This window comes from Stylophora pistillata, chromosome 12, assembly GCF_964205215.1.
Source record: "Stylophora pistillata chromosome 12, jaStyPist1.2, whole genome shotgun sequence".
NCBI classification, from domain to species: domain Eukaryota; kingdom Metazoa; phylum Cnidaria; class Anthozoa; order Scleractinia; family Pocilloporidae; genus Stylophora; species Stylophora pistillata.
Genome location: NC_142530.1, coordinates 28,977,894 through 29,001,968, shown reverse-complemented (window position 1 = coordinate 29,001,968; position 24,075 = coordinate 28,977,894). Strand labels below are relative to the sequence as shown.

The 24,075-nt window shown below is 43.0% G+C and overlaps 3 protein-coding genes and 2 non-coding genes across 6 annotated transcripts; 3 read left to right on the top strand and 2 right to left on the bottom strand.

Moving 5' to 3' along the window:
* Nucleotides 1–976: 976 nt before the first annotated feature.
* LOC111335684 (uncharacterized) lies at nt 977–1,831 on the top strand. Its single transcript, XM_022941672.1, has one exon. It carries the CDS (start codon nt 977–979, stop codon nt 1,829–1,831), a length of 855 nt encoding a protein of 284 aa, XP_022797407.1.
* Nucleotides 1,832–10,981: 9,150 nt separating this feature from the next.
* Nucleotides 10,982–15,607, bottom strand: LOC111335703 (uncharacterized). Its single transcript, XM_022941693.2, has 6 exons — nt 15,448–15,607; nt 14,241–14,262; nt 13,272–13,442; nt 12,234–12,374; nt 11,630–11,709; nt 10,982–11,134 (listed from the first exon to the last, which is right to left on the bottom strand). Exons 1-5 carry the CDS (start codon nt 15,532–15,534, stop codon nt 11,630–11,632), a joined length of 501 nt encoding a protein of 166 aa, XP_022797428.1. The 5' UTR covers nt 15,535–15,607; the 3' UTR covers nt 10,982–11,134.
* A 1,341-nt stretch (nt 15,608–16,948) lies between these two features.
* Trnag-gcc (transfer RNA glycine (anticodon GCC)) lies at nt 16,949–17,019 on the bottom strand. The gene has a single exon. It is a non-coding gene; the product is annotated as a tRNA-Gly (tRNA).
* A 694-nt stretch (nt 17,020–17,713) lies between these two features.
* Nucleotides 17,714–17,784, top strand: Trnag-gcc (transfer RNA glycine (anticodon GCC)). Its single transcript has one exon. It is a non-coding gene; the product is annotated as a tRNA-Gly (tRNA).
* Nucleotides 17,785–19,969: 2,185 nt separating this feature from the next.
* LOC111335700 (uncharacterized) lies at nt 19,970–22,864 on the top strand. 2 transcript variants are annotated; one of them, XM_022941691.2, is made up of 4 exons: nt 19,970–20,109; nt 20,479–20,560; nt 21,675–21,707; nt 21,874–22,864. In XM_022941691.2, the coding sequence occupies exons 2-4, from the start codon at nt 20,491–20,493 to the stop codon at nt 22,590–22,592; spliced, it is 822 nt and encodes a 273-aa protein (XP_022797426.1). In that variant the 5' UTR covers nt 19,970–20,109; nt 20,479–20,490; the 3' UTR covers nt 22,593–22,864. The 2 variants fall into 2 exon arrangements, with proteins under 2 accessions (XP_022797426.1, XP_088597378.1); XM_088741252.1 differs by lacking the exon at nt 19,970–20,109 and adding an exon at nt 20,367–20,385 and having other exon boundaries at nt 21,874–22,810.
* Nucleotides 22,865–24,075: the final 1,211 nt, after the last annotated feature.

Below are 24,075 nucleotides of genomic sequence, written 5' to 3'. Positions count from 1 at the left end.
ACGTTGATGTTAAGAGAGAGTTGAGGTTCATTGACAGCTTCAAATTTATGGCTTCTTATCTTGGCCAGCTTGTCAACAACCTCACCAAAAGTGGTGACTCTTTTGAGAATATCGGAAGATACTTCGATGGAGAGAAGCTTGATCTGTTGAAGAGAAAGGGTGTCTACCCTTAATTACAAGTGGTTGAATTCTATCGATAGACTTGATGAGACTAAACTTCCGCCGATTGAAGCTTTCTTCTCTGTTCTCAGCGGTAGTGGTATCTCTGAAGAAGAGTATAACCACGCGCAAGAAGTATGGAGAACCTTTGGAATGAAGACGATGCGAGATTATCACAATCTCTATAATCGAAGTGTTGTTCTCCTTCTCTGCGACGTTTTTGAAAACTTTCGAAAGGTTTGTAAGGAGAACTACGACCTCGACCCCTGTTGGTACTACACCGCACCTGGGTTGGCTTGGGATGCATGTCTCAAGATGACTGGGATAGAGCTTGAGCTGTTGAGTGATGTAAATATGTTGCATATGTTTGAGAAGGGTATTCGTGGAGGGGTTTCGATGGTTACGAAAAGATACTCGAAAGCCAACAACAGATACATGGGTGAGAAGTTTGACAAGAGCAAACCTTCAAAGTTTATCACATATCTTGACGCAAACAACCTCTATGGTTGGGCGATGAGTAAGAGTCTACCAACGCATGGTTTCAAATGGGTAGATGAGAAAGACTTTGAAGATTGGAAGAATTTTCCTTGTATTCTTAAGGTTGACTTGCTTCCTATCGACAAAGAGCTGTACGATCACTTTGACGACTACCCCCTCGCTCCTGAGAACTTGTTGGTTGGTAAAGTTCATAAGCTGGTCTGCACCTTGAATGGTAAAAAGAAGTACATCATTCACCGTGAGACTGAAGCTTTACATGAGTCTTGGTGCTAAGATCGGAAAGATTCACCGCATCATCAGGTTTGAAGAGAGTCCTTGGATGAAAAAGTATATCGATTTGAACACAGAGTTGAGAGCTAAGGCTGATAACGATTTTGAGAAAGACTTTTTCAAACTCATGAACAACTCTGTATATGGTAAGACGATGGAGAATATTCGGAAACGGGTTGATGTGAGACTTGTCAACTCAGAAGAGAAGGCGGAGAAGTTGGTAAATAAGGTCAACTTCAAACACTGCACCATCTTCTCTGAGAATCTCTGCACGATTGAGATGAGAAAGACACAAATTCTCTTCAACAAACCTCTCTATCTCGGAATGTGTATCCTCGATCTCAGCAAGACTCTGATGTATGATTTTCATTACAACTACATCAAATCCAAATACGGAGACAGAGCAGAGCTTCTCTTCACCGACACTGACACTCTTTGCTATGAGACTCAGACCGAAGATTTTTACAAAGATATAATTAATGACGTGGATTCTCTGTTTGACACGAGCAACATTCCAAAGGAGCATTCTTCTGGGATACCAACTGGGGTGAACAAGAAAGTTATTGGAAAGTTCAAGGATGAGGCGGGTGGAAAAATCATTGAGAAGTTTGTCGGTCTGAGGGCGAAGCTGTACAGTTACAAGATGTTTGATGGAGGAGATGAGAAGAAGAAGTGTAAGGGAGTGAAGACGGGAGTTGTGGAGAGTACCATGAGCTTGGATGACTATGAGAGATGTCTGTTTGGTGGTGGAAAACAGTATCGAAAGATAAATACCCTCAGAGGTCGAAAGCATGAGATGGGTATGGAGGAGATTAACAAAGTCGCCTTGTCCGCCGATGATGACAAACGAATTATTCTTTCAAACAGAGTGAAAACACACTCATTCGAACGCCAGCCGGTCTGAATAATTTGAATTATTATGAAATAAAGCGAAAAGATGATTTTGTACTAAATTATCGTGACAGTACGATAATTTAACGAAAATGAGCCAGATCTCCGCTTAAAGGGATACTAAATTATCGTAATCACGCGATAATTTATCCATTTTGAGTTAGAACTCTGCTTAAAGAGGTACTAAATTATCGTAGCCATGCAATAATTTATCGTAAAAGGATGTTTTTTGGTTAAAAATTATCGTAAAAGATAATTTTAACCAAAATCCAAAATCAAATTCTTAACCAAAATCGAAAATGAGCTCAGCCATTATTTTTCATACTACTGGCATGCGTCAGAGTGAGGCACATGTGCGAAAGAGGGGGGTGAGCCTTGTAATCACGCGCGCCACTTCCACGAAATGCATGACAACGCGGCCAAAATGGAATCCCAGGCTCACTAGACCCAGGGGAGTTAGTTGGGGGAATACATGCGCAGCTGCGGGAGGTCACGGCCGCCGGAGTGGCATGCGTGATAGTGAGGCACATGTGCGAAAGAAGGGGGTGAGCTTTGTAATCACCCATGCCATTTCCACGAAACGCATGACATCGCGGCCAAAATGAAATCCCAGGTGCACTAGACCCAGGGGAGTTGGGGAATAGACGCGCAACTCCGGGAAATCAAGGGCGCCGGAGTGGCATGCGTGAGAGTGCGAGGCTGTGCACTAGGAGGCACATGTGCGAAAGAAGGGGGTGAGCCTTGTACTCACGCATGCCACTTCCACGAAACGCATGACAACGCGGCCAAAATGGAATCTCACATGCACTAGACCCAGGGGAGTTAGTTGGGGAATAGACGCGCAACTCTGGGAGGTCACGGGCGCCGGAAAGGCATGCGTGAGAGGGAGAGGCTGTGCACTATGAGGCATATGCGCGAAAGAAGGGCATGAGCCTTGTACTCACGCATGCCACTTCCACGAAACGCATGACAACGCGGCCAAAATGGAATGCCAGGTGCACTAGATCCAGGGAAGTTAGTTGGGGAGTAGATGCGCAATTCCGGGAAATCAGGGGCAGCGGAATAGCATGCGTGAGAGTGAGAAGCTGTGCACTATGAGGCACATGTGCGAAAGAAGGGGGTGAGCTTTGTACTCACGCATGCCACTTCCATGAAACGCAGGACGACGCGGCGAGAGTGGAATCCCAGATGCACCAGACCCAGGGGACCTGGCGAATAGACGCGCAACTCCGGGAAGTCACGAGCGCCGGAGTGGCATGCGTGAGAGTGAGGCACATGTGCGAAAGAAGGGGGTGAGCCTTGTACTCACGCATGCCATTTCCACGAAACGCAAGACAACGCGGCCAAAATGAAATTCCAGGTTCACTAGACCCAGGGGAGCTCGTTGGGGAATAAACGCGCAACTCCGGGAAATCAGAGACAGTGGACTGGCATGCGTGAGAGTGAGAGGCTGTTCACTATGAGGCACAGGTGCGAAAGAAGGGGGTGAGCCTGGTAGTCACGCATGCCATTTCCGCGAAACAAATGACAACGCGGTCAAAATGGAATCCCAGGTGCACTAGTCCCAGGGGAGTTGGGGAATAGACGCGCAACTCCAGGAAGTCACGGGCGCCGGAGTGGCAAGTGTGAGAGTGAGGCACATGTGCGAAAGAAGGGGGTGGGCCTTGTAATCACGTATGACACTTCCACGAAGCGCATGACAATGCGGCCAAAATGGAATCCCAGGTGCACTACACCCAGGGGAGTTGGGGAATATACGTGCAACTCCGGGAAGTCACGGGCGCCGGAGTGGCATGCGTTAGAGTGAGGCACATGTGCAAAAGAAGGGGGTGAGCCTTGTAATCACGTACGCCACTTCCACGAAACGCATGACAACGCGGCCAAAAAGGAATCCCAAGTGCACTAGACCCAGGGGAGTTAGTTGAGGAATAGAAGCGCAACTCTGGGAGGTCACGCGCGCCGGAGTGGCATGCGTGAGAGTGAGAGGCTGTGCACTATGAGGCACATGTGCGAAAGAAAGGCATAAGCCTTGTACTCACGCATGCCACTTCTACGAAACGTATGACAACGCGTCCAAAATGGAATCCCAGGTACACTAGACCCAGGGGAGTTAGTTGGGGAATAGACGCGCAACTCCGGGAAGTCAGGGGCAGCGGTGTGGCATGCGTGAGAGTGAGAGGCTGTGCACTATGAGCCACATGTGCGAAAGAATGGGGTGAGCCTTGTAGTCACGCATGCCACTTCCACAAAACGCATGACAACGCGGCCAAAATGGAATCCTAGGTGCACTAGACCCACAGGAGTTGGGGAATAGACGCGCAACTCCGGGAAGTTACGGGCGCCGGAGTGGCATGCGTAAGAGTGAGGCACATGTGCGAAAGAAGGGGGTGAGCCTTGTAGTCACGCATGCCACTTTCACGGAACGCATGACAATGCGGCCAAAATGGAATCCCAGGTGCACTACACCCAGGGGAGTTGGGGAATATACGTGCAACTCCGGGAAGTCACGGGCGCCGGAGTGGCATGCGTTAGAGTGAGGCACATGTGCAAAAGAAGGGGGTGAGCCTTGTAATCACGTACGCCACTTCCACGAAACGCATGACAACGCGGCCAAAATGGAATCCCAGGTGCGCTACATCCAGGGGAGTTAGTTCGGGAGTAGACGCGCAACTCTGGGAAGTCAAGGGCGCCGGAGTTGCTTGCGAGAGAGTGAGAGGCTGTCCACTATGAGGCACACGTGCGAAAAAAAGGGGATGAGCCTTGTACACACGCATGCCACTTCCACGAAACGGATGACAACGCGGCCAAAATGGAATCCCAGATGCATTAGACCCAGGGGAGTTAGTTGGGGAATAGACGCGCAACTCAGGGAAATCAGGGGCAGCGGAGTAGCATGCGTGAGAGTGAAAGGCTGTGCACTATGAGGCATATTTGCGAAAGAATGGGGTGAGCCTTGTAGTCACGCATGGCACTTCCACGAAACGCATGACAACGCGGCCAGAATGGAATCCCAGGTGCACTAGAACCAGGGGAGTTAGTTGGGGACTAGACGCGCAACTCCGGGAACTCACGGGCGCCGGAGTGGCATGCGTGAGAGTCAGACGCTGTGCTAAACAAGGGGGTCAGCCTTGTACTGACGCATGCCACTTCCACGAAACGGCTCACAACGCGGCCAAAATGGAATCCCAGTTTCACTAGACCCAGGAGAGTTGGGGATAGACATGCAGCTCCGGGAAATTACGGGCGCCGGAGTGGCATGCGTGACAGTCAGAGACTGTGCACTATGAAGCACATGTGCGAAAGAAGGGGGTCAGCCTTGTACTGACGCATGCCACCTCCACGAAACGCCTAACAACCCGGCCAAAATGGAATCCCAAATGCACTAGACCCAGGGGAATTGGGGAATAGACGTGCAACTCCGGGAAATCACGGGCGCTTGAGTGGCATGCGTGAGAGTCAGAGGCTGTGCAAAACAAGAGGGTCAGCTTTGTACTGACGCATGCCACTTCCACGAAACGCCTGACAACGCGGTCAAAATGGAATCCCAGGTTCACTAGACCCAGGGGAGTTGGGGAATAGACCTGCAAGTCCAGGAAATCACGGGAACCGGAGTGGCATGCGTGAGAGTCAGAGGCTGTGCGAAAGAAGGGGGTCAGCCTTTGACTGACGCATGCCACTTCCACGAAACGCCTGACAACGCGGCCAAAATGAAATCCCAGGTGCACTAGATCCAGGGGAGTTGGGGAATAGACACGCAACTCCGGAAAATCACGGGCGCCGGAGTGGCATGCGTGAGAGTCAGAGGCTGTGCGAAAGGAGGGGGTCAGCCTTGTACTGACGCATGCAACTTCCACGAAAGCCTGACAACGCGGCCAAAATGGAATCCCAGGTGCACTAGACCCAGGAGAGTTGGGGAATAGACGCGGAACTCCGGGAAATCACGGGTGCCGGAGTGGCATGCGTGAGAGTTAAAGGCTGTGCGAAAGAAGGGGGTCAGCCTTGTTCTGACGCATGCCACTTCCACGAAACGCACGAAAACGCGGCCAAAATGGAATGCCAGGTGCACTAGACCGAGGGGAGTTGGGGAATACACGTGCAACTGCGAGAGATCACGGGTGCTGTAGTGGCATGCGTGATAGTCAGAGGCTGTGGGAAAGAAGGTGGTCAGCGTTGTACTGACGCATGCCACTTCCACGAAACCCCTGACTACACGGCCAAAATGGAATCCCAGGTGCATTACACCCAGGGAATTTGGGGAATAGACGCGCAACTCCGGCAAATCACGGGCGCCGAGGTGGCATGCGTGAGAGTAATAGGCTGTGCGAAAGAAGGGGGTCAGCCTTGTACTGACGCATGCCACTTCCACGAAACGCCTGAAAACGCGGCCAAAATGGAATCCCAGGTGCACTAGACACAGGGGAGTTGGGGAATAGACGCGCAACTCTGGGAAATCACGGGCGCAAGAGTGGCAAGCGTGAGAGTCAGATGCTGTGCGAAAGAAGGGGGTCAGCCTGGTCCTCACGCATGCCACCTCCATGAAACCCCTGACAACGCGGCCAAAATGGAATCCGAGGTGTACTAGACCCAGAGAAGTTGGGGAATAGACGCGCAACTCTGGGAAATCACGGGCGCCGGAGTGGCAAGCGTGAGAGTCAGAGGCTGTGCGAAAGAAGGGGGTCAGCTTGGTACTGACGCATGCCACTTCCACGAAACGCCTAATAAGGGGCCAAAATGGAATCCCAGGTGCACTAGACCCAGGGGAGTTAAGGAATAGACTCGCAACTCCGGGAAATCACGGGTGCCGGAGTGGCATGCGTGAGAGTCAGAGGCTGTGCGAAACAAGGGGGTCAGCCTTGTACTGACGCATGCCAATTCCACGAAACGCCTGAAAACGCTGCCGAAATGGAATCCCAGCTGCACTAGACCCAGGGGAGTTGGGGAATAGACGCGCAACTCCGTGAAATCACGGGCGCCGGAGTGGCATGCGTGAGAGTCAGATGCTGTGCGAAAGAAGGGGGTCAGCCTGGTCCTCACGCATGCCACCTCCATGAAACCCCTGACAACGCGGCCAAAATGGAATCCGAGGTGTACTAGACCCAGAAAAGTTGGGGAATAGACGCGCAACTCCGGGAAATCACGCGCGCCGGAGTGGCATGCGTGAGAGTCAGAGGCTCTGCACTATGAGGCACATGTGCGAAAGAAGGGGGTCAGCCTTGTACTAACGTATGCCACCTCCACGAAACGCCCGACAATGCGGCCAAAATGGAGTCCCAGGTGCACTAGACCCAGGGGAGTTGGGGAATAGACGTGCAACTCCGGGTAATCACGGGCGCTGGAGTGGCATGTGTGAGAATCAGATGCTGTGCGAAAGAAGGGGGTCAGCCTTGTACTGACGCATGCCACTTGCACGAAACGCCTGACAACGCGGCCAAAATGGAATCCCAGGTGCACTAGACCCAGGGGAGTTGGGGAATAGACGTGCAACTCCGAGAAATCACGGGTGCCGGAGTGGCATGCGTGAGAGTTAGAGGCTGTGCACTGTGAGGCACATGTGCGAAGCAAGGGGTGAGCGTTGCAGTCACGCATGCCACTTCCACGAAACGCCTGACAACACGGCCAAAATGGAATCCTATTTTCACCAGACCCAAAGGACCTGTGAATAGACACCTGTGAATAGACGCGCAACTCCGGGAAATCAGGGGCGCCGGAGTGGCGTGCGTGAGAGTGAGAGGCTGTGCACTAGGAGGCACATGTGCAAAGCAAGGGGTGAGCCTTGCACGCATGCATTCCACTTCTGGGAAACGCATGACAACGCGGCCAAAATGGAATCCCAGGTTCACTAGACCCAAGGGAGTTTGGGACTAGAACCGCAACTCCGAGAAATCACGGACGCCGGAGTGGCATGCGTGAGAGTCAGTCCCAACGCTCTCTGAGGCACAAGTGCAAAGCAGGGGGTGAGCCTTGCACGCACGCATGCCATCTCTAGGAAACGCATGACAACGCGGCCAAAATGGAATCCCAGGTTCACTAGACCTAAGGGAGTTTGGGATTAGACGCGCAACTCCGGGAAGTCACTGACGCCGGAGTGGCATGCGTGAGAGTCAGTCCCACCTGCGTTAAAGCCACATGTGGGGAGCAAGTGGTGACCCTTTCTCGCACGCATGCCCATTATCCAGAAAGCAGGTAACAAGAATAACCAACTTATCAGGTAGAGTTTATTTTGATCTAACACCAAATTCTTCTAACTAGTTCACAATTAATTGTGTAGCAGCTTGAGGGGAAAATTGACAGTTGAATCTTGGGAGAGTTTTTGGGTTCAAAACCTTGCCATATATTAAAGATTAAAGACAAACACATGTCACTGTTTTCGGTTTAAAGGTGGAGGTCCTGTTGCTGTCCAAATATATATCTCACTGTCATGAACATTGTTTCAAGTATATTTATATCCTTCCCTTTTAGATAATAACAGCTCCTGCTCTGTTTTGAAACTTATATTAGCAGAGAAGAGTATTTAGGAAACATTAAAATCAGACATAATGGATTTAAATTTAAAATATTTTCCTTTCGTAGTTACTTTAATCCTAAACAGTTTAAAGTAGTAACCAATTCCAAACAGTTCATCGCCATATTTTATTTTGAAAGACATTGTATACAATAGATAGACCCTACAGTTCACAAAAGTGAATAATTTGAACAGCGGTTGCTCAACAGCAACAGACACGTACTAAATAATCTGAAAAAATAAACAAACCTTTTTTAATCGAGAATAAATTGATTAGGAATCATATTGTGATTGTTGAACAAACTCACCAACTGAAACATATTCATACATGGTCAATACCCAGCCATTACCTAAGTCAACAATGATTTTATCAACAAATAAGTGAAAATTTTTTTTCAGACTAATATTCAGTCTTTGATTGATTCTAGTAAAATGATTGTTCCCTGGATTAGTAGTGTAAAAAAGCCTCATTTAAAACATGAAAGACCATGATAACTGCTACAAGTCTGGGCAACCCTCATGGTGTAATCAAAAGTACATTTCAAGAATGCCGGCCTATTACAATTATCTGATGAAATGGTCAGAACACTTCTACACAGAGGGTTACATAAGATCAACATGTTAGGCTTTGGAGCTGAAAAGGAAAATGGAATGGCTCTAGCGGGTAATGTGACGTCAAATTGAGAACACGAAAGTCTGCATTTCACACATTTTCGCCTGTTTAGGAATTTTGTCGTCGATATTGTCCGAAATATGCCGAATAGGTGTGTTGTATGAGGAATGTATGAAGCGCGATGCCGTCTTGCAAATTTCGCATGTTGCTACATCCTCCTGCATGCCACAGATCTGTAACCCACATATATGGCGACATGAGCCCAATTGGGCGCGAAGTGACTAACCTGGGGGTGAGGTCATTCAGCTAAGGGATGAAGTACTAGGGGACGTCATTGTACGGGGGCGGCGTGACATTCATTCTTATGGGCCTTAATAAGGACAAGTTTATCCAAATTTATTACACTATCATGTCTTCTGCAACCTTTTTATACCTTGTATTTAACTTTATTTCACTTTTAGTTATTTTCGTTTCTGTCTGTCTCCCTTAGATCCCGGTGCACCTGTTACTTTGGAGCCCGCCATCGAGGTTACTGAACCCACTACCAGACCACCTCCACTTTTCTCGCCTGATTTCCCTGGTAACCACAAACGTAGTTTGAAATCAAAGAGAGGCGGTGACTAATGAAGTAAGGTTAGTTACTCGGTATGAATAACTTGTTTAGTTAAACTTAGTCCGTGACGTTTTTCCTTTGTTCTTGTTGTTCTTGTTGCGTTACGTTTCGGTACATATACACGAAGTACAGTTTGGTCACATGTTTTTGGACTGTAGCTTCTCACACGTGTTCTTATCGACGAGCTCTTGCGGCTGTAAACTCTTCCTTTTATCGTTTGGTTCGCACAAAATGTGAGTAGGATTTCGATTAACGCTTGTTTTTAGGTATTCATTTGTTTATTCGTCCTTTTGTTTGTTTTCTTTCTCAGTTTTCACCGTCTTGTAACCGATTTCTCGTGACGTGTTCATACTATCAATTGTGATGGTCGAAAATTAAAGGAATATTACGGATAACGCGTCGAAGTTTTGTGCTATCCCCAACATAACTCTTCAGCTTTTCTAAAACTTCAGAAGGCATGATATGTTAACACTTCATCGCCAGAAAAGAAGTAGGACGAGAGGATAACGCTGCTGAGACCGATGATTTTGTGTTTGCGTTTGTATTTTTAAACACCAAGCCAAAAAAATACCAAAAATCTCGATGAAAATAGGTCGCATTTTTTCAATCTCACTTTTTCAATCCGTTTCGGACTCCACACGACAAACGCCTTGAAATAAAAAAATACTTTTCATGGTGTCTTTTGGTAATTCTCCGGTCAGAGAGCTAAAAATCATTCACCTATACATTCGAAAAATAGAAATTGATGCTTAGAAAAATAATATATCGGACTCATGTTTCTAACTGCACCTGACACAAATAATAGAACCCAACCTATATAAATGTTCATAAGTTATTTCCTTCTCCTGATTTCTACTTGCAGAAAATCACTGAAAAAGAGCGCCAGAGCAGAAACAGCGAGGAGGTATCAACTGATCGGTATCACTAAAGTGTTTAATAGCAATGTAAAAGGACGATGAAAAAATAAAGTAATTAAAATCGGAATGCCTGCGCTGTGGATTTTTGCCAAAATAACCAAACAAATTCCAAACAGATATTGAAAGTATACATTGGAATTTCGATTCCTGTATGAATTTCATGGCGGAGAGGTATATAGAATCAATTTTTGATTTCCTAGATGCGTTTTAATGTTTCAGTATTTTGTTGTTAATTTTGTTTGATTGTAACAGTAACATCTTTAGCAGTCTTATGTTAATCCTTGGGAAGTTATTCAAGGTATTTAGTGTTTGACACTATAATGCTGCGTACGCTTCATTTGGTAGTGAACCTCTTATAAAAATATTCCTCGTAAATCGGCAAGACCTTGTGAAAAGGAGGACAGTCCATCTCCTGAATAACTTTGTTAAAATCCTTGCCCTACTCCCCCCCTCCAGCATTCCGCCCTCATTCTGAAGGCGCCAACCTCTGCGTAATAGTCACTGCAATATAACATCCATACCGTATATATCGACATTTATTCATTAGACGACAAATTAGTTCAGTTTGATTGCATTCGAACACTTGTAATGATCAATACTGGCATGGTATCTATAATTATTAACGATGATCTCGGAAACCAAGCTGACGCCTTTAAGCTCTCATTTTATTCCTGTGGAGAGACAAAAGATATGCACGCGAGCAGTCAGTTTTCATTGGAAGACCGTCGCAATAAATCTCAGTATTGCACGTGGTCACCTGCATATGATCAATTACTGTTCAAACACTTAGAAAGAGTCAGGTCTATACCTAACCCACCAAGTCTATTTCTTTTTTTCTTTTTTTTGTCCTCGACCAACGATCATTTCAAGTCTAACAATGCTTTCGTCGCATGCACACACAAGCAAAGAGAATAGAACTAATTTAATTTACCGAGCGTGAAAGAATTGTATTTCTCAAGCCTGATCGGCAGCAATCAAATGTTATTGCTTCCTGAAGGGAGAGACCTACTAAATAGGGTATTAAGTCAACTTAATGAGTCCTCTCTCGATGCGAGAGATCTATAAAACGAAGTTCAAGTTTCGTCGTCGATATCATACTCATACACTCAGTACTGTTAAGAGTAATATTATTGTCTAAATGGGATTTTCAGTTTCCTCTTATTTACCTAGACCCATGGCCAATCCCTTTCTGAAGAAAATCCGGTAGGAAGGATTGGAGGAGGTCTGGGTGGCGCTTTTGGTGGAACTAACAAAAAAAAAACTCTATTAAAAATACAAAGTGATTGACAAAAAAAAAATTAGTTTTCAACCACTATAATTGTTTTTGTCACTAAGTCACTCAGCAGAAGCTCTTTCGACTGATTATTGATTTAATCTCCAGCCTCCCGCCCGCAAACGTTTTTATCGCTTATTAACGGGTCTACGTGTACGTGTCCGGTAGGCAGTTTACATACCCATCACTCAGCAATGTCACGTGACAGCTACTTTAAGATTATATGAAAACAAGGCACAATAAGTATAGAAATGGCCTGGGCTGGCTGATAAGGCCATCTTTAAAGATGTTAATACAGTGTTTTAGACACATAGACCTCCCCTTTGCTTAGATCGAGGCTTGGAGGCTAAGCCAAGTCGTACAACAAAAGAAATTGGCTCACAACAATTCAGTATATTGACTTAGCTGTGTCTGTAGGGAATGGAAACGAAATCACCTTTCAAATTTAAGACGTTGGACCTAAAAGAAAAGATAAAAACTGATAGATTATCACTTACTAGTGATGATTTGTATCCGTCCTACACATCTTGGTATTCCGTTGGGATCACATTCGCAATCCAGATTTTTTCCATATTTTACAGCGGTGAATCTCTCTCCAGGTTTATACAGAATATCCGAATCACCGCTGGGACTACAAACTACGCGGAGAAAAAAAGTAAAAGCATACCAAATATTATCATTATTGATATTTTCCCAGTTGTTTAGGTAGTAAAAGGTTTCATGTCACTTTACTCTCTGGGTGGCTTACGTCCAAACATTTTGAACGAGTATAACTACCCTTGCTATCTGGAGACAGTTTTTACTATTATGAGACAACAAAGCCGGGTTCTTCGAGAAATGTTAAAAGTTCTCTTAAGCTAATTTTATGTAACTCAAAAGTAAATAGAAATAAAGGCTGCCATGGAAATCAAATTTAGAATAGATCTCATACGGCTTACAGCAAACTCGGCCCAGAATTACACTCTTGTAGATTTTGAATCGCATTTCGTTGCGAACTTTTTTAATTCAAAATCGAATAACTCATCTTCCTTACTCTCTTTAATCGTCTTTAAATGAACGGGTGATCTTTTTTAAAAGAAATAAGGAGAGGTTTTCTTCCATGTCAATTCATAAAATCCCTTCCTTGAAGGGACCTGGCAGGGCAAATGGGGAGGGGGGGAGCTTTGTGGTTGCGTCACCATCAAATTTACCTGATCCTATGATAAGGCTCTATAACATTCTTAAGACTACCCCCCCCCCCACGCCCCTCCCACTCACTTTTACTTGATTGGCAGTCAACGTTAGTCCCCCTTCATACTCTATTCTCGCTTCCGTTTCCCTCGAAAATCATGTGATCCCCTACAAAGTCTACCTCTAATTCTGATAAAGCTATCTTTATTATAGTTCAATATATATATGATTCTTCCAAGGCCGAAAAGCTGGCTCATGAATCAGACTTGCCATACTTTCCAGACAAATCAGTGAGTTTCTATGGCTCCAGCAGTTTAATCACACCAGCTTAGCCTATTACTCTATCTTTAACAGTACTTTCTCACCGCACTTTTTTGGGCAGCAGTCCGCCATCTCATCAACCACTACCTTCGGACAAATCACTGGAATTTCGGGACATTCGTACATATACTTCTGTGGGTTGCCATATTCGTCACAACCTTTCTTTTCACACACGGGGTTGCGTTGTAAAACCACTTCCTTACAATCAGGTTTTACTGAATTTGAAATCAAGCAAAAGATTTCATTAGAGGGATCAGCTTTCTGTTTTATGGCGAAATATCATGGTTTGATTACACAGAGATGCTTAAAATGCTAATTCTAGGCCAGTTTTGCAATACATAATTTATTCATCAATCGCCTAATTATGATAGAAGATTTTGTAGGATGTCATAGCACCCGATTCGCCTTTAATCTACCGCTTATAAGCGAATCTAATTATACCAAATTACCGCATACATGCTGATAAAGTAGGACCTATTTACCTACCGAGATTAGATTACCGAGAGCAAAACAAAGGCCAAAACAAAAGAAAACAAAGCAAAACAAAACAAAGGAAATGATTCCAGAATGTTTTTCTGTTCTTCAGTAATCTTCACGCGTGGAATTTTATCCATGATCTCTTTTTACCATATGTAAAAGCGATGAATTTTCCTCTTTCGCTTGAACCTTGCCACATGTCAAGTGCGACTGCGATACCGAAGACATTCTGAAATCATTTCCTTTGTTTTGTTTTCCTTTGTTTTGTTTTCCTTTGTATTCTTTTGTTTTGGCCTTTGTTTTGTTCTCGGTAATCTATTCTCGGTAGGTAAATAGGTCCTACTTTATCAGCATGTATGCGGTAATTTGAGAATAATTACGTTCGCTTATAAGCGGTAGATTAAGGGCGAATCGGGTGTATAAGCGGTAGATTAAGGGCGAATCGGGTGGTCATAGCGTTTACCATTTGGCTCTTGTCTTTGGTAAATAAATACCCATTCCATGAGACTTGATCTAACTTCACCTTAATAACTTACCAAACGACCTCTTTTCTCTACGCTGAAATAAAGACGAAAGATAGAATTACAACAATATTTGTGAAGATCATGCATCATTTCTACATTCACCCATGTGTGTTTGGAAAAAAAACAATTGGATCGAGAATTGGAATAAGGTGAATGGTTAGGTGAAGAAGATACAAGTTGCAAATTTTATTCTAGATACCAAAGCTGGGATATAATTCCTTAAGCCTGAAGCTATCACCCGATGACTAGCGAGCAAATTTGAAGTATTGTTATTAGAGGCTGTCTTCAAATTTGCCGATACATTGATCATGAAAACCCTAGATTCCTCACGATGATTCTCCATTCACTGAGCAGTGGTGAATACTTGACGACGAAACTACGAATTATTTTCCTCCTGTGACCATGTGATTCTCAATTTTTTTTTTCGGTCTGGCTATTTTAGATGCTGCGGACTATGTGCGCCGGAGGAAATTTCTGACATTTTGTTTGAATAAAAAGGAAAATCCTTACGTTAACTTCCTTTACTGTAACAAAAATTTGTAAAAGCCTTCTTGCATCATTAATTTTTAATTCAAATCAACGTTTGCCCGCAAGACAATTAAAAGCGATTAGCGTAGCATTCGAATAAAATCTATTTCCGAGTCAGGTTGCCATGACAACTCAATTTCGTATTACTTCTAGTTAATTTACGCTCTTTAGAACTCTGAGTAGCCAAGGGGACGATCAGGAAACATTTTGTCGTTTTTGCATGATTAAAACTGATGGTACTATTCGCAACTAGCTATCAGTTTCATTAAGTTAATCTCATCAGAAATTCAGACTCGCGCTTAATTTGATGGGGTACTTTAAAAAAGATTAAGACAGAGAGTAATAAAAAATATATTCGCCTCTTATTGAAAAGTACTATTTTATTGCGCTCCATGTTTCAAAACTGCTGCAAATATTATCGAGAAAAGCTAAGGAATTTAGGGGGAATTTTCAAAAATACTCAATTCGAAAAACTCAGTTAAACAAATTAATAATTGCTTCGTTATAGGCTAAGAGAGCAGAGACGCAATTTAAGAAAAAAGATGTGTTCATTATGTCAATGTGTAGTATCGTGATATTGTACCACAATAGAGAAGACACAGAGATGGTTTCTTTCTTTCTCTTGAGAATTCAGTTTGCCTAGGAGGAAGGAATAAAAGGCATCAAAACTAAATACGTTAAGTGAGCAAACCTTCTCTCCGATTGCTCCAGCAAGCGTTCCATAAACTGTCACGCTGGAAATCAGCAGGACCAAGAAAACAAACTTCGTATCGCTCATGCTGAAAACCAGCTTATTCAGTTTTCCAGGACCTCTTCTGATCGCTTCTGATTAACAGATCGAGATACGATTGTTATATAGAACATCTATTACTGTTTAAAATTTGAGGACAATGTCCATCACTTTGCTGGGTAGGGCAGGAAATCCTTAATCACTTTTTCATTGGTGTTTTGAATTGCAGTTTAAAGAGTTAGGTAAACTTTTTCTTATCGAATTAGTTTGAAAGTAAATCTTTTCTTTTGTGTGATTTCCTAACCGTAATTAAAATCTAAATGTCGGAAGTTATGTGAGGACTGCTCAGGAAATATAGCTCGGTAAAATTTTGCCTTAATGATTTATTACTGTTCGGCATAACTGGTAATGTCAACTTTGTTGATATATCCAAATTATTTCGTTACCCCCACCGACGCAGCCCCAAACAGTTTCTTTACAAAATATCAGCCTTTATTCATAACTGGTAATGATTTGTCTCGACTGAAATATATTTCCTTTAGTTAGTTTTCAAATAGTTGCATTATCCAATATTTTTATTTCCGCACAAACTGTTTTAATACTGGTTATAACTACTCGCTACAATAGATGGTCTTTTTAAGCCGCCTCTCAGTAGATATGAGAGACTTTGACATTAATTTGCAGGTAATAAATTTGAATTTTTTTGTTTGACGTTAAATCGGGTTCTTGTGTATCTACGGAAGCAGGAAATATATCATGTGTTACGTCTATTTGCCGACAACATTTCAAAGTCAAATCGATCACGCCGCTGTCGGAGATTAAAATGCTAAAAAAGTAATAACGATTCTCTAACATGGACTACCCAATTATGACAGTGAAATGCGACAGAACACCAAATTGACACACACTGTTTCAAATTAATAATTGTTAGGATTTTCGGTCACTTGTTTCAGATGCACACAAGTTATATAATCTAAATCTCCATCTTGTGTATCTTACAGACATTCAGTAAATAAACTTTACAAACAGTTGCCTCGTCCGACCCTTTCCTGACCTTATTGCTTCAATAGCCCTATATTCGTATTAGTTTTACCGAAAGGTGATATTGGAGCAGATAGATTAAAGTAAGAAAAGAGAAAGAGTCGATTTTTTTAGTGCAATATTTAACGTAGTCTGGCCCTGAGCGATTTCGTTTGTATGCTGACGTCATAAATCATATTCCAGTACTAATGCGTTTAGCCCTGCATTGTCTCCGAAAGGAACCACCCACGGGTCAAAAAGATCATGAAAGACGACGGAAAGAGCTTAATGAAAGCGCCGCGTGAATAGCACGTGATATGCGGCGCAAAAAAATCGAATTTTGTAGTCGGGCGGCTGCAGAGGAGCACAGGTCCATATTTTGGACTCTCCGAATCGTATCTGACTTACGAAAAAAAATATTTGGGGAAAACATCTCTACACGTGCACTGGCCGGGAATCGAACCCGGGCCTCCCGCGTGGCAGGCGAGAACTTTACCATTGAACCAACAGTGCTCTACGAGCTCTATATGGTTCTATGTTTGGGAACATTTTTACCCGTATGAGATGAAAACATTGGATAACGTCCTCTTGGGTCTTGCTCGTGATAAGCGGGGTAAAAAAATAGAATTCGACAACCGCGAGACGCCACAACTCTCTTTGAATATCCGAGACCAACGCCGAACATTTAATTAAAGAATTCCTTCGAAGAAAGTAATGAAATTGGACGAAAAAAGATTTGAATATCCAACCGTCACTGCAAATCATGCATGGTGTTTATTTTAGAAACCCCAAGTATGTCTGCAGTAAGATATTGACTACGAGTACACTGTCCCAAAATCCTTAAGTGAAAAGTACTTTAAAGTTTTGTTAATAAGTTTTGATTAAAATGATGGGGAAGCTTTTTCTCCTCTTTTTAATCCATCCATAAATCAATCGTTAAACGCCTTTAACCATATTCTATGCTTCTCATTCAATCCCTTAGCCTTTACATACCTCTAGCCTGATAACTTCTGTGGCTCGTCACATTGCGAAAGCCTGACTTGCCAACATTGTGACATTAGTGAGTCCTGGATGAGTTAATCACTTCAACCTAACTTGTTATTTCGTTTCCTCGGTAACCGAAAATCAGGGACGACAATCCATGGATCTAATGCACGTTTAACAGTTAACAATCCATCACTAATTCTAACGTAATATTTCGTTGAGCGCACTGGTGGTTCAGTGGTAGAATTCTCGCCTGCCACGCGGGAGGCCCGGGCTCGATTCCCGGCCAGTGCAGAGCGTTGGTGATTTTGCCCTAGTTGCAATGTTCCTTTTTTCGAAGGTTGAATCTGAGGTTCACGAGGTGACATCAAGATAAGGTACATCATTATGTAACTCAGACCTCTAAGATAATCCCCAATTTTATGATTTTTTGACTTTTTCTTTTCAGGCCAAAACTTTTAAGAACTTTACATGAGAAAAATCCAAACAAGGACTCGACTATATCGTCGGTTAGTTGCATTGTATGGCACTGTATTGTGCTAAGTATCTTATATTGTAAGTAATGGAGATAATTTAAGTTCGATCGACGATCGTGACATAAAATTTTACGATACTGCAAACAAAGTATTGGTATTGTGCCGCAGTATTTTTAAGTGTAAGTAGTTGTAGATGTGTTGTAAGTAGCGTAATGCGTGTTTTTTCAGTAGTGTTAGTAGATCATTGTAAGAAGTGTTTTTCGCAGATAATATAAAGTTATAAAGTTGAATAAAAGCAAGGACTCCACCTCATTCGATTTATACTTTCACAAAACTGAATATATTTCAGTTTGGTACCACAAAGGTGATGCTTATTGCTTTTTTTCTTGTTTGTTTATTTTTTCTTTGTTTTGTTTCTCCACTGGATATCTCTTATTAAGAAGAATTTCACAGCCAGTGACCGCGCTGATATCAAATGAAAGAAAAAATGACTATCTACAGATGCGCCACGATGAAAAGTTACAAAAAGGCCATTGTGTCTGGACAAAAACGATGAAAGAGATGAGAAAAGGGGCAACCGTGCGACCTCTTGATCTGCAGTAGAATGTTCTGCCAAACGGATATGCCCCCTAATCAGTGCGACTAGTATTTTCATTACAGTATTACCAAGTACGTATGATGCACGATCCTCGCAGTAGATAGCGCTATTTAAGCAATAGCGAAAATCAGACCTGTACGGGATTCGAACCACTGACCTCTGCGATACTAGTGCAGCGCTCTACCAATTGAGCTAACAAGCCAACTGGGAGCAGGCCGTTAAGTTGATCAATCAGGCAGTTCAAAATATATGAACTTCATATATTTTCTGTGTATCTGATTTATCACTTTCACGGGTTTATTACGAATCAACTTAACGGCCTGCTCCCAGTTGGCTTGTTGGCTCAATTGGTAGAGCGCTGCACTAGTATCGCAGAGGTCAGTGGTTCGAATCCCGTACAGACCTGATTTTTTTCAGGTCTGATTTTCGCTATTGCTTAAATAGCGCTATCTACTGCGAGGATCGTGCATCATACGTATCTAATACTGCAGTTCAAAATATATGAACTTCATATATTTTCATTGTATCTGATTACCAAGTACTCTGAAAATGTAACAAGGAGGAAAAATATTATCGCATCATTCCAAGCCCTATTCTCCACCGTAAAGAGGTGGCCTTGTTTTACGTTCGAAATTTCACTTGTGAATCAGTGATAAAGGTTAGGGTTTAAGTCACGTTTATTCTTGCTTTGGAAGCTGCAAATGTAAATTCACAAGTATTAGAATTCACATTTCAAAATACCCCCGCTTTCTTAACGCAACTAACTATGGCAAGTTACCATGGTGATGTCAAACTGTCTACCGCGATTTGGTGTTTTTATGTGAATTCATTTTGTCCTCTTAGTTTGTAAACTGCATGACTGACTTTCTTGGGTTACTTATACGCTAAGTTCCAAGGGAAAAAGTCTCTCTTTCGTGGTATATTCTAATAAGACTTTCTAAATCTGACAATTCAACAGTTTGATCATGACCTGCTTTAAAAACGATTAAAACAGTGGATTATAGAATTCCATGGTCTCAGATAAAAATAACGGTGTTCTCAGGATATTTTCTCAAGCCTCCAAAAATTTTTCTCTGGGGAGCGTTTTTAACCAATTGAGGACAATGCTTTTCCTTAGCACCTGTAGACTTGTTTACTGTTCTGCTTGTGGTCAAAGTCTCCCGGTAATCCTGAAGAAAAATCACCGAGTTGTCTTACTCACGACATCTGAAATATTTATTACTCGTAGAGATCCTTACAATCAGTTGAAGCGAGAAAGATCTGTTTCAAATTGATCGTTACCGCGAAAATATCCATGGAGTATGACTTGACTAAAAAGAAATTATTTTTCTGCTGATCCAATTCTATTGACGCTTGTGAACACGGTTTTACACTTTGCAGTGATTATGCGACAAAAATGGAATCCCACGACATTTGTGAGCTGAGGTGTTGTTTAATATATTAATAAGCACTGCTATGAACAACCGGTAGTCTTTACCTCTACAAACAAAGATCTAATTTAGCGGAGAAGTTCTAAAGGAAGAAAGTTACCGAGGGCATCTCCAAGTAAGAGTTAACACCTAGTATTTACCTACAGCTCTTGGTTGTTTCAAAGTATACAATTTATAGTGAGAGTTTAAAGAAAACACCTTTTTATGTTAGAGAGGAAATTCCATGTATCAGGTATTTTTCATCCCAGAGAGAGTAATTGTAAATAATGTGTCAAACGATAAATAGCCTCCTTGGAAAAAGTCGGTTTGTTCTCGTGTTGTTTTCCCTAACCGTGGCTCGCTTCACATGATCGATAACTTCTTAGACAAGGGAGTCAGTCAAATTGTCACGGTGATTTAATATTTTGATTTACAATATGGACTTCTTCATTTTGTTCTAACACGGTTATGTAATACCTGAATTTCTCCTTTTTGGTTTCTTTAGATAATTTCCAAAATGAAGACCTGGATAGCGATAGTCGCATCAATTGTTTTCGCTGCGGTTCTTCATGTTGAGAGTTCCGTTAGTAAGTATTGCATTGAACGAGGGAACTTTTGAAATAATTCTATTTTGTAAATTATCCTGATGAAATTTAATAACAACCCATTCTCTGCCTCTGAACGTAATCAACCATAAAAGGTTAAGTTTTCGTATTAATCGCCTCATTTATAACCAAAGCTAGTGTACTGTTCGATTTCAAAGGATTAGCTAAATGAGAACAGTCATTGTTAGAATGAAAAATGATTTACAGAGGACCCACGGCTTATCAAAGTTATCAATCGTCGCTGGTTAGTTTACCTGTAAAACATATTTCATCTGTTCGAGTTCTAATTGATAACCTCTCGAATCTATCTCACATGGACCGACGAAAACAGATCAATCCAAGTTATTTTTTTAACTTCTGAACCCCAAGTACAAGCGAGATGATAATTTGTGCCCGAAGACAGTTTTTTGCTTGATCAAATTCATTGACCACCAGTGCGAAAAACCTGTCACAACCGAAAGAAAAATGGAGAGACCTGTCTTTTTTCATGATCTTGATTAAGCCAACTAGCTACAAATTGGCTAAACTGTGCCATTTGGCTTCGCGATGTCTAATCCAGCAAGAAACGAATCTATTTCTGTTGAGAAGTCCTATGAATTTCGTGCGCTTGCGGTAGTGCATATTAATACACCAAAAAGCTTCAATATGGCACCAAAACTTCGATAGACAAGGAAGAAAAAAAAAATACTCCTGTTGGTGTCGGACATAGTTTTTTGCTTACCCGTGATTTCAGCCCTGTACGACTTTAACGTACTTCTTTCACCAAGCTTTTACGCTTCAATTTGCATGACTGATAATTTTTTTGCGAATGATAACTGGCAGTGAAGAGAAACTTATAATGCACTTCCTACAATTTGTGCCCCACTGTTTCATCAACTTACGCTAAGAGATTTTTATGCCGAATTGCATAAGCATGTGGGTAAGAATAAAACATCAAATCTCTCCACGTGCGGCGACGAACACGAAGTTTGAAATGTAAAAATTGTAACACCTGTTAAAAACTGCCCGTCTTTCGTACTTACAATTTTAAATAACGTACGGTGGAGTTTTTAAAAAAGTTTTTCCAAGTTACTTACATTGTATTTTTGCATTTCAGTTCAGAGCAAGCTCGCAGAATTGAGAGCAAAGAGTAAGTTTAGAGTTATTATGAAGTTATATGAGTTAAACTAGATAAGGAAACTCCACCACTTGCCAGTAAAATGTGAAACCATAATGTCCAGGACTGAGGCAAGTACCTACAATTCATCATCAAACTCTCTTTCGGAAATATAACGTTTCTATTTTTTTTTTCACAGGGAGTCCGTGTGGGGCGTCTTGTGCTCCATCCTGTGCTCCCCTATGTCAGCCATCCTGTTGTATGCCCATTCCACCACCGCCTCCTCCACCACCACCACCCCCTCCCCCACCGATGCCAATGCCAGCTCCTCCCCCTCAGTGTCCTCCCGTTTGCTTGAAATGGACTACAACTATCAGCCCAGGGGGCGGGATGCCCCAGGTGTCTCCAATTCAGTCCACTCCTTGTCCTGATCAGTGCCAGCAGGCAGGCTGTTGTGCACCTCCACCAATGATGCCCCCTCAACCACCACCAATGGTTATGGGGCCTCCTCCTCCAATGGTAGCACCTGCTCCTCCCCCCGTTCAGCCACCACCACCTTGCCCGCCAGGTTGCCCAAAGGCTTGCTATCCTGCCTGTTCACCGAGGTGCTGCAACCCTCAACCACTTCCACCCCTTCCACCACCAATGCCACCGATGCCTCCCATGCAGCAATGCCAGCCATCCTGTGCTCCTACCTGCTGCCAGGGACCACCTCCTCAACCGATGATGATGCCACCTTTCCCTCCAATGAACATGCAACCTTCTCCAATGCAACCTCCGATGATGATGCCCCCTCAACAACCCATGATGATGATGCCTCCTCCACAGACGACGTGCCCCGCGCCCTGTGCACGATCATGCGCACCAAAATGTAAACCTGAATGTTGCGATAAAAGGAAACGTTCTGCTGAGAACTAAGGTACTCTGAATTGCCAGTCAACCGTGCATCTAAAGGACACCTACGTGCTAATGGCGACGCCTTATGCAAAAGGGTCATAGAAGGAAAAGTCCAAGATATGCGTTCTTCGTTTCCCTTTCTGCTGTAAATATAATGGACAGCCGTTTGTTTTGTTTATGCCACGAAAGAAGCTCAATATAGGGCTGCTCATCAATTCAATTAAACTGAACTAGGCATGTTTCATTGTGCTATTTAGGGTGGCTAATAAAAACTGTTAAGGTTTTGTTTCAAACTTCTTAGATAGCTTTCCTTTGCGACCGTCCTAAACACTTTATTTCCTTGCTCTGGATCTCTCGAAAAAAACTCATTTTAAGCCTTACGCAGAAAATGTTTTTCATCCCTGATGACGCCGTGGATCGAAGAAAGCTTGGGAGTTTTAAAAGATTTCAACATCAGTTTTACAGGAGTTTAAGGCCCTATTTCAACTTTTGTCAGTTTTATTAAATCCACTGACCTCAACTTCAAGAAATGAAATTTCTACAAATACCAAAACTTTCATGGCACTATACGCAGAAAGTGTTGTGAGCGACCATCTTTGGCAGCATTGGTCCCAATTTCTTTATCGCTTAAACTCTCTATTACAGAGCTGATTTATAGCACCAATTGTGTGACAATAATGCTTTCAAAATATCCAAAGGTAGCATTTGATGTATGGTATCAAATTAAAACTGGTAGTAGTGTAGAAAAACATTTCGAGTATCAGTAGCCCTGGTCTTCGAACTTTATGAGAATACCGAATACAAATTGCTAGGAAACAGCGAGTTTCTGCATGCCTCAGCTAAGACCCCCTGTGGCTCGTGCTGGTTATCGTTCACCACATACAACTATATATGGAGCTAGGTTTGAGTTGTCGAGTGGTCTATCTAGGGAAAGTCACCTGTATAACCATATGAGCTGTAGCGAACTGTAAACCAATATTAGTGAGCACTCACTTTAATCTACTCACCTACGGTCCATTCTGCCGACAAAGACTATCATCGCGTCCTACAAGTAAGACCTCGTTTTATAATTAAGATGTAGAAAATTGAAAATTGTAATGGGGAAAGAAAGACGACGGCAGACACGATCAAGGAAATATAAAATAAGGGGACAACCTGATTGAACCGGTGATCTCTTGACCTGCAGTCGAAAGCTGTTCAACTGAACTATGTCCCCATCTCCTGCCTACACAACGCTCGAAATGGACGATTAGGGTCAGCCCTGTTCAATATCCCAAACTACCACTTTCGTGTTCCCATTATGGCTGCCCTTCTTCCCATCTTGTAACACTCTTTTTCTGACTTTATACTTAGAGAAACAGAACTTAAAAAGATCAGTGCTAGTCTTTGAAAAAGGCTGAAAACTTTAAAAGTCAACAGCACTGCAATAACAAAAAGTGTCATAAAGGCCAGCGACGGTAGATAAGTTGTTTTTCTCATGATAGATAGAAAGGATCTAGCCTCA

Bases quoted from the DNA above. Each gene is read 5' to 3' on its own strand.
- LOC111335684 (XM_022941672.1), top strand. From the start codon at position 977: ATGAAAAAGTATATCGATTTGAACACAGAGTTGAGAGCTAAGGCTGAT.
- LOC111335703 (XM_022941693.2), bottom strand. From the start codon at position 15,534: ATGAGCGATACGAAGTTTGTTTTCTTGGTCCTGCTGATTTCCAGCGTG. The intron at 14,263-15,447 runs GTTTGCTCACTT...TCTTTATTTCAG, and splicing joins CTGGAGCAATCGGAGAGAAG to CGTAGAGAAAAGAGGTCGTT. The intron at 13,443-14,240 runs GTAAGTTATTAA...TTTCAAATTCAG, and splicing joins TAGAGAAAAGAGGTCGTTTG to TAAAACCTGATTGTAAGGAA.
- LOC111335700 (XM_022941691.2), top strand. From the start codon at position 20,491: ATGAAGACCTGGATAGCGATAGTCGCATCAATTGTTTTCGCTGCGGTT. The intron at 20,561-21,674 runs GTAAGTATTGCA...TTTGCATTTCAG, and splicing joins TCATGTTGAGAGTTCCGTTA to TTCAGAGCAAGCTCGCAGAA. The intron at 21,708-21,873 runs GTAAGTTTAGAG...TTTTTTTCACAG, and splicing joins CGCAGAATTGAGAGCAAAGA to GGAGTCCGTGTGGGGCGTCT.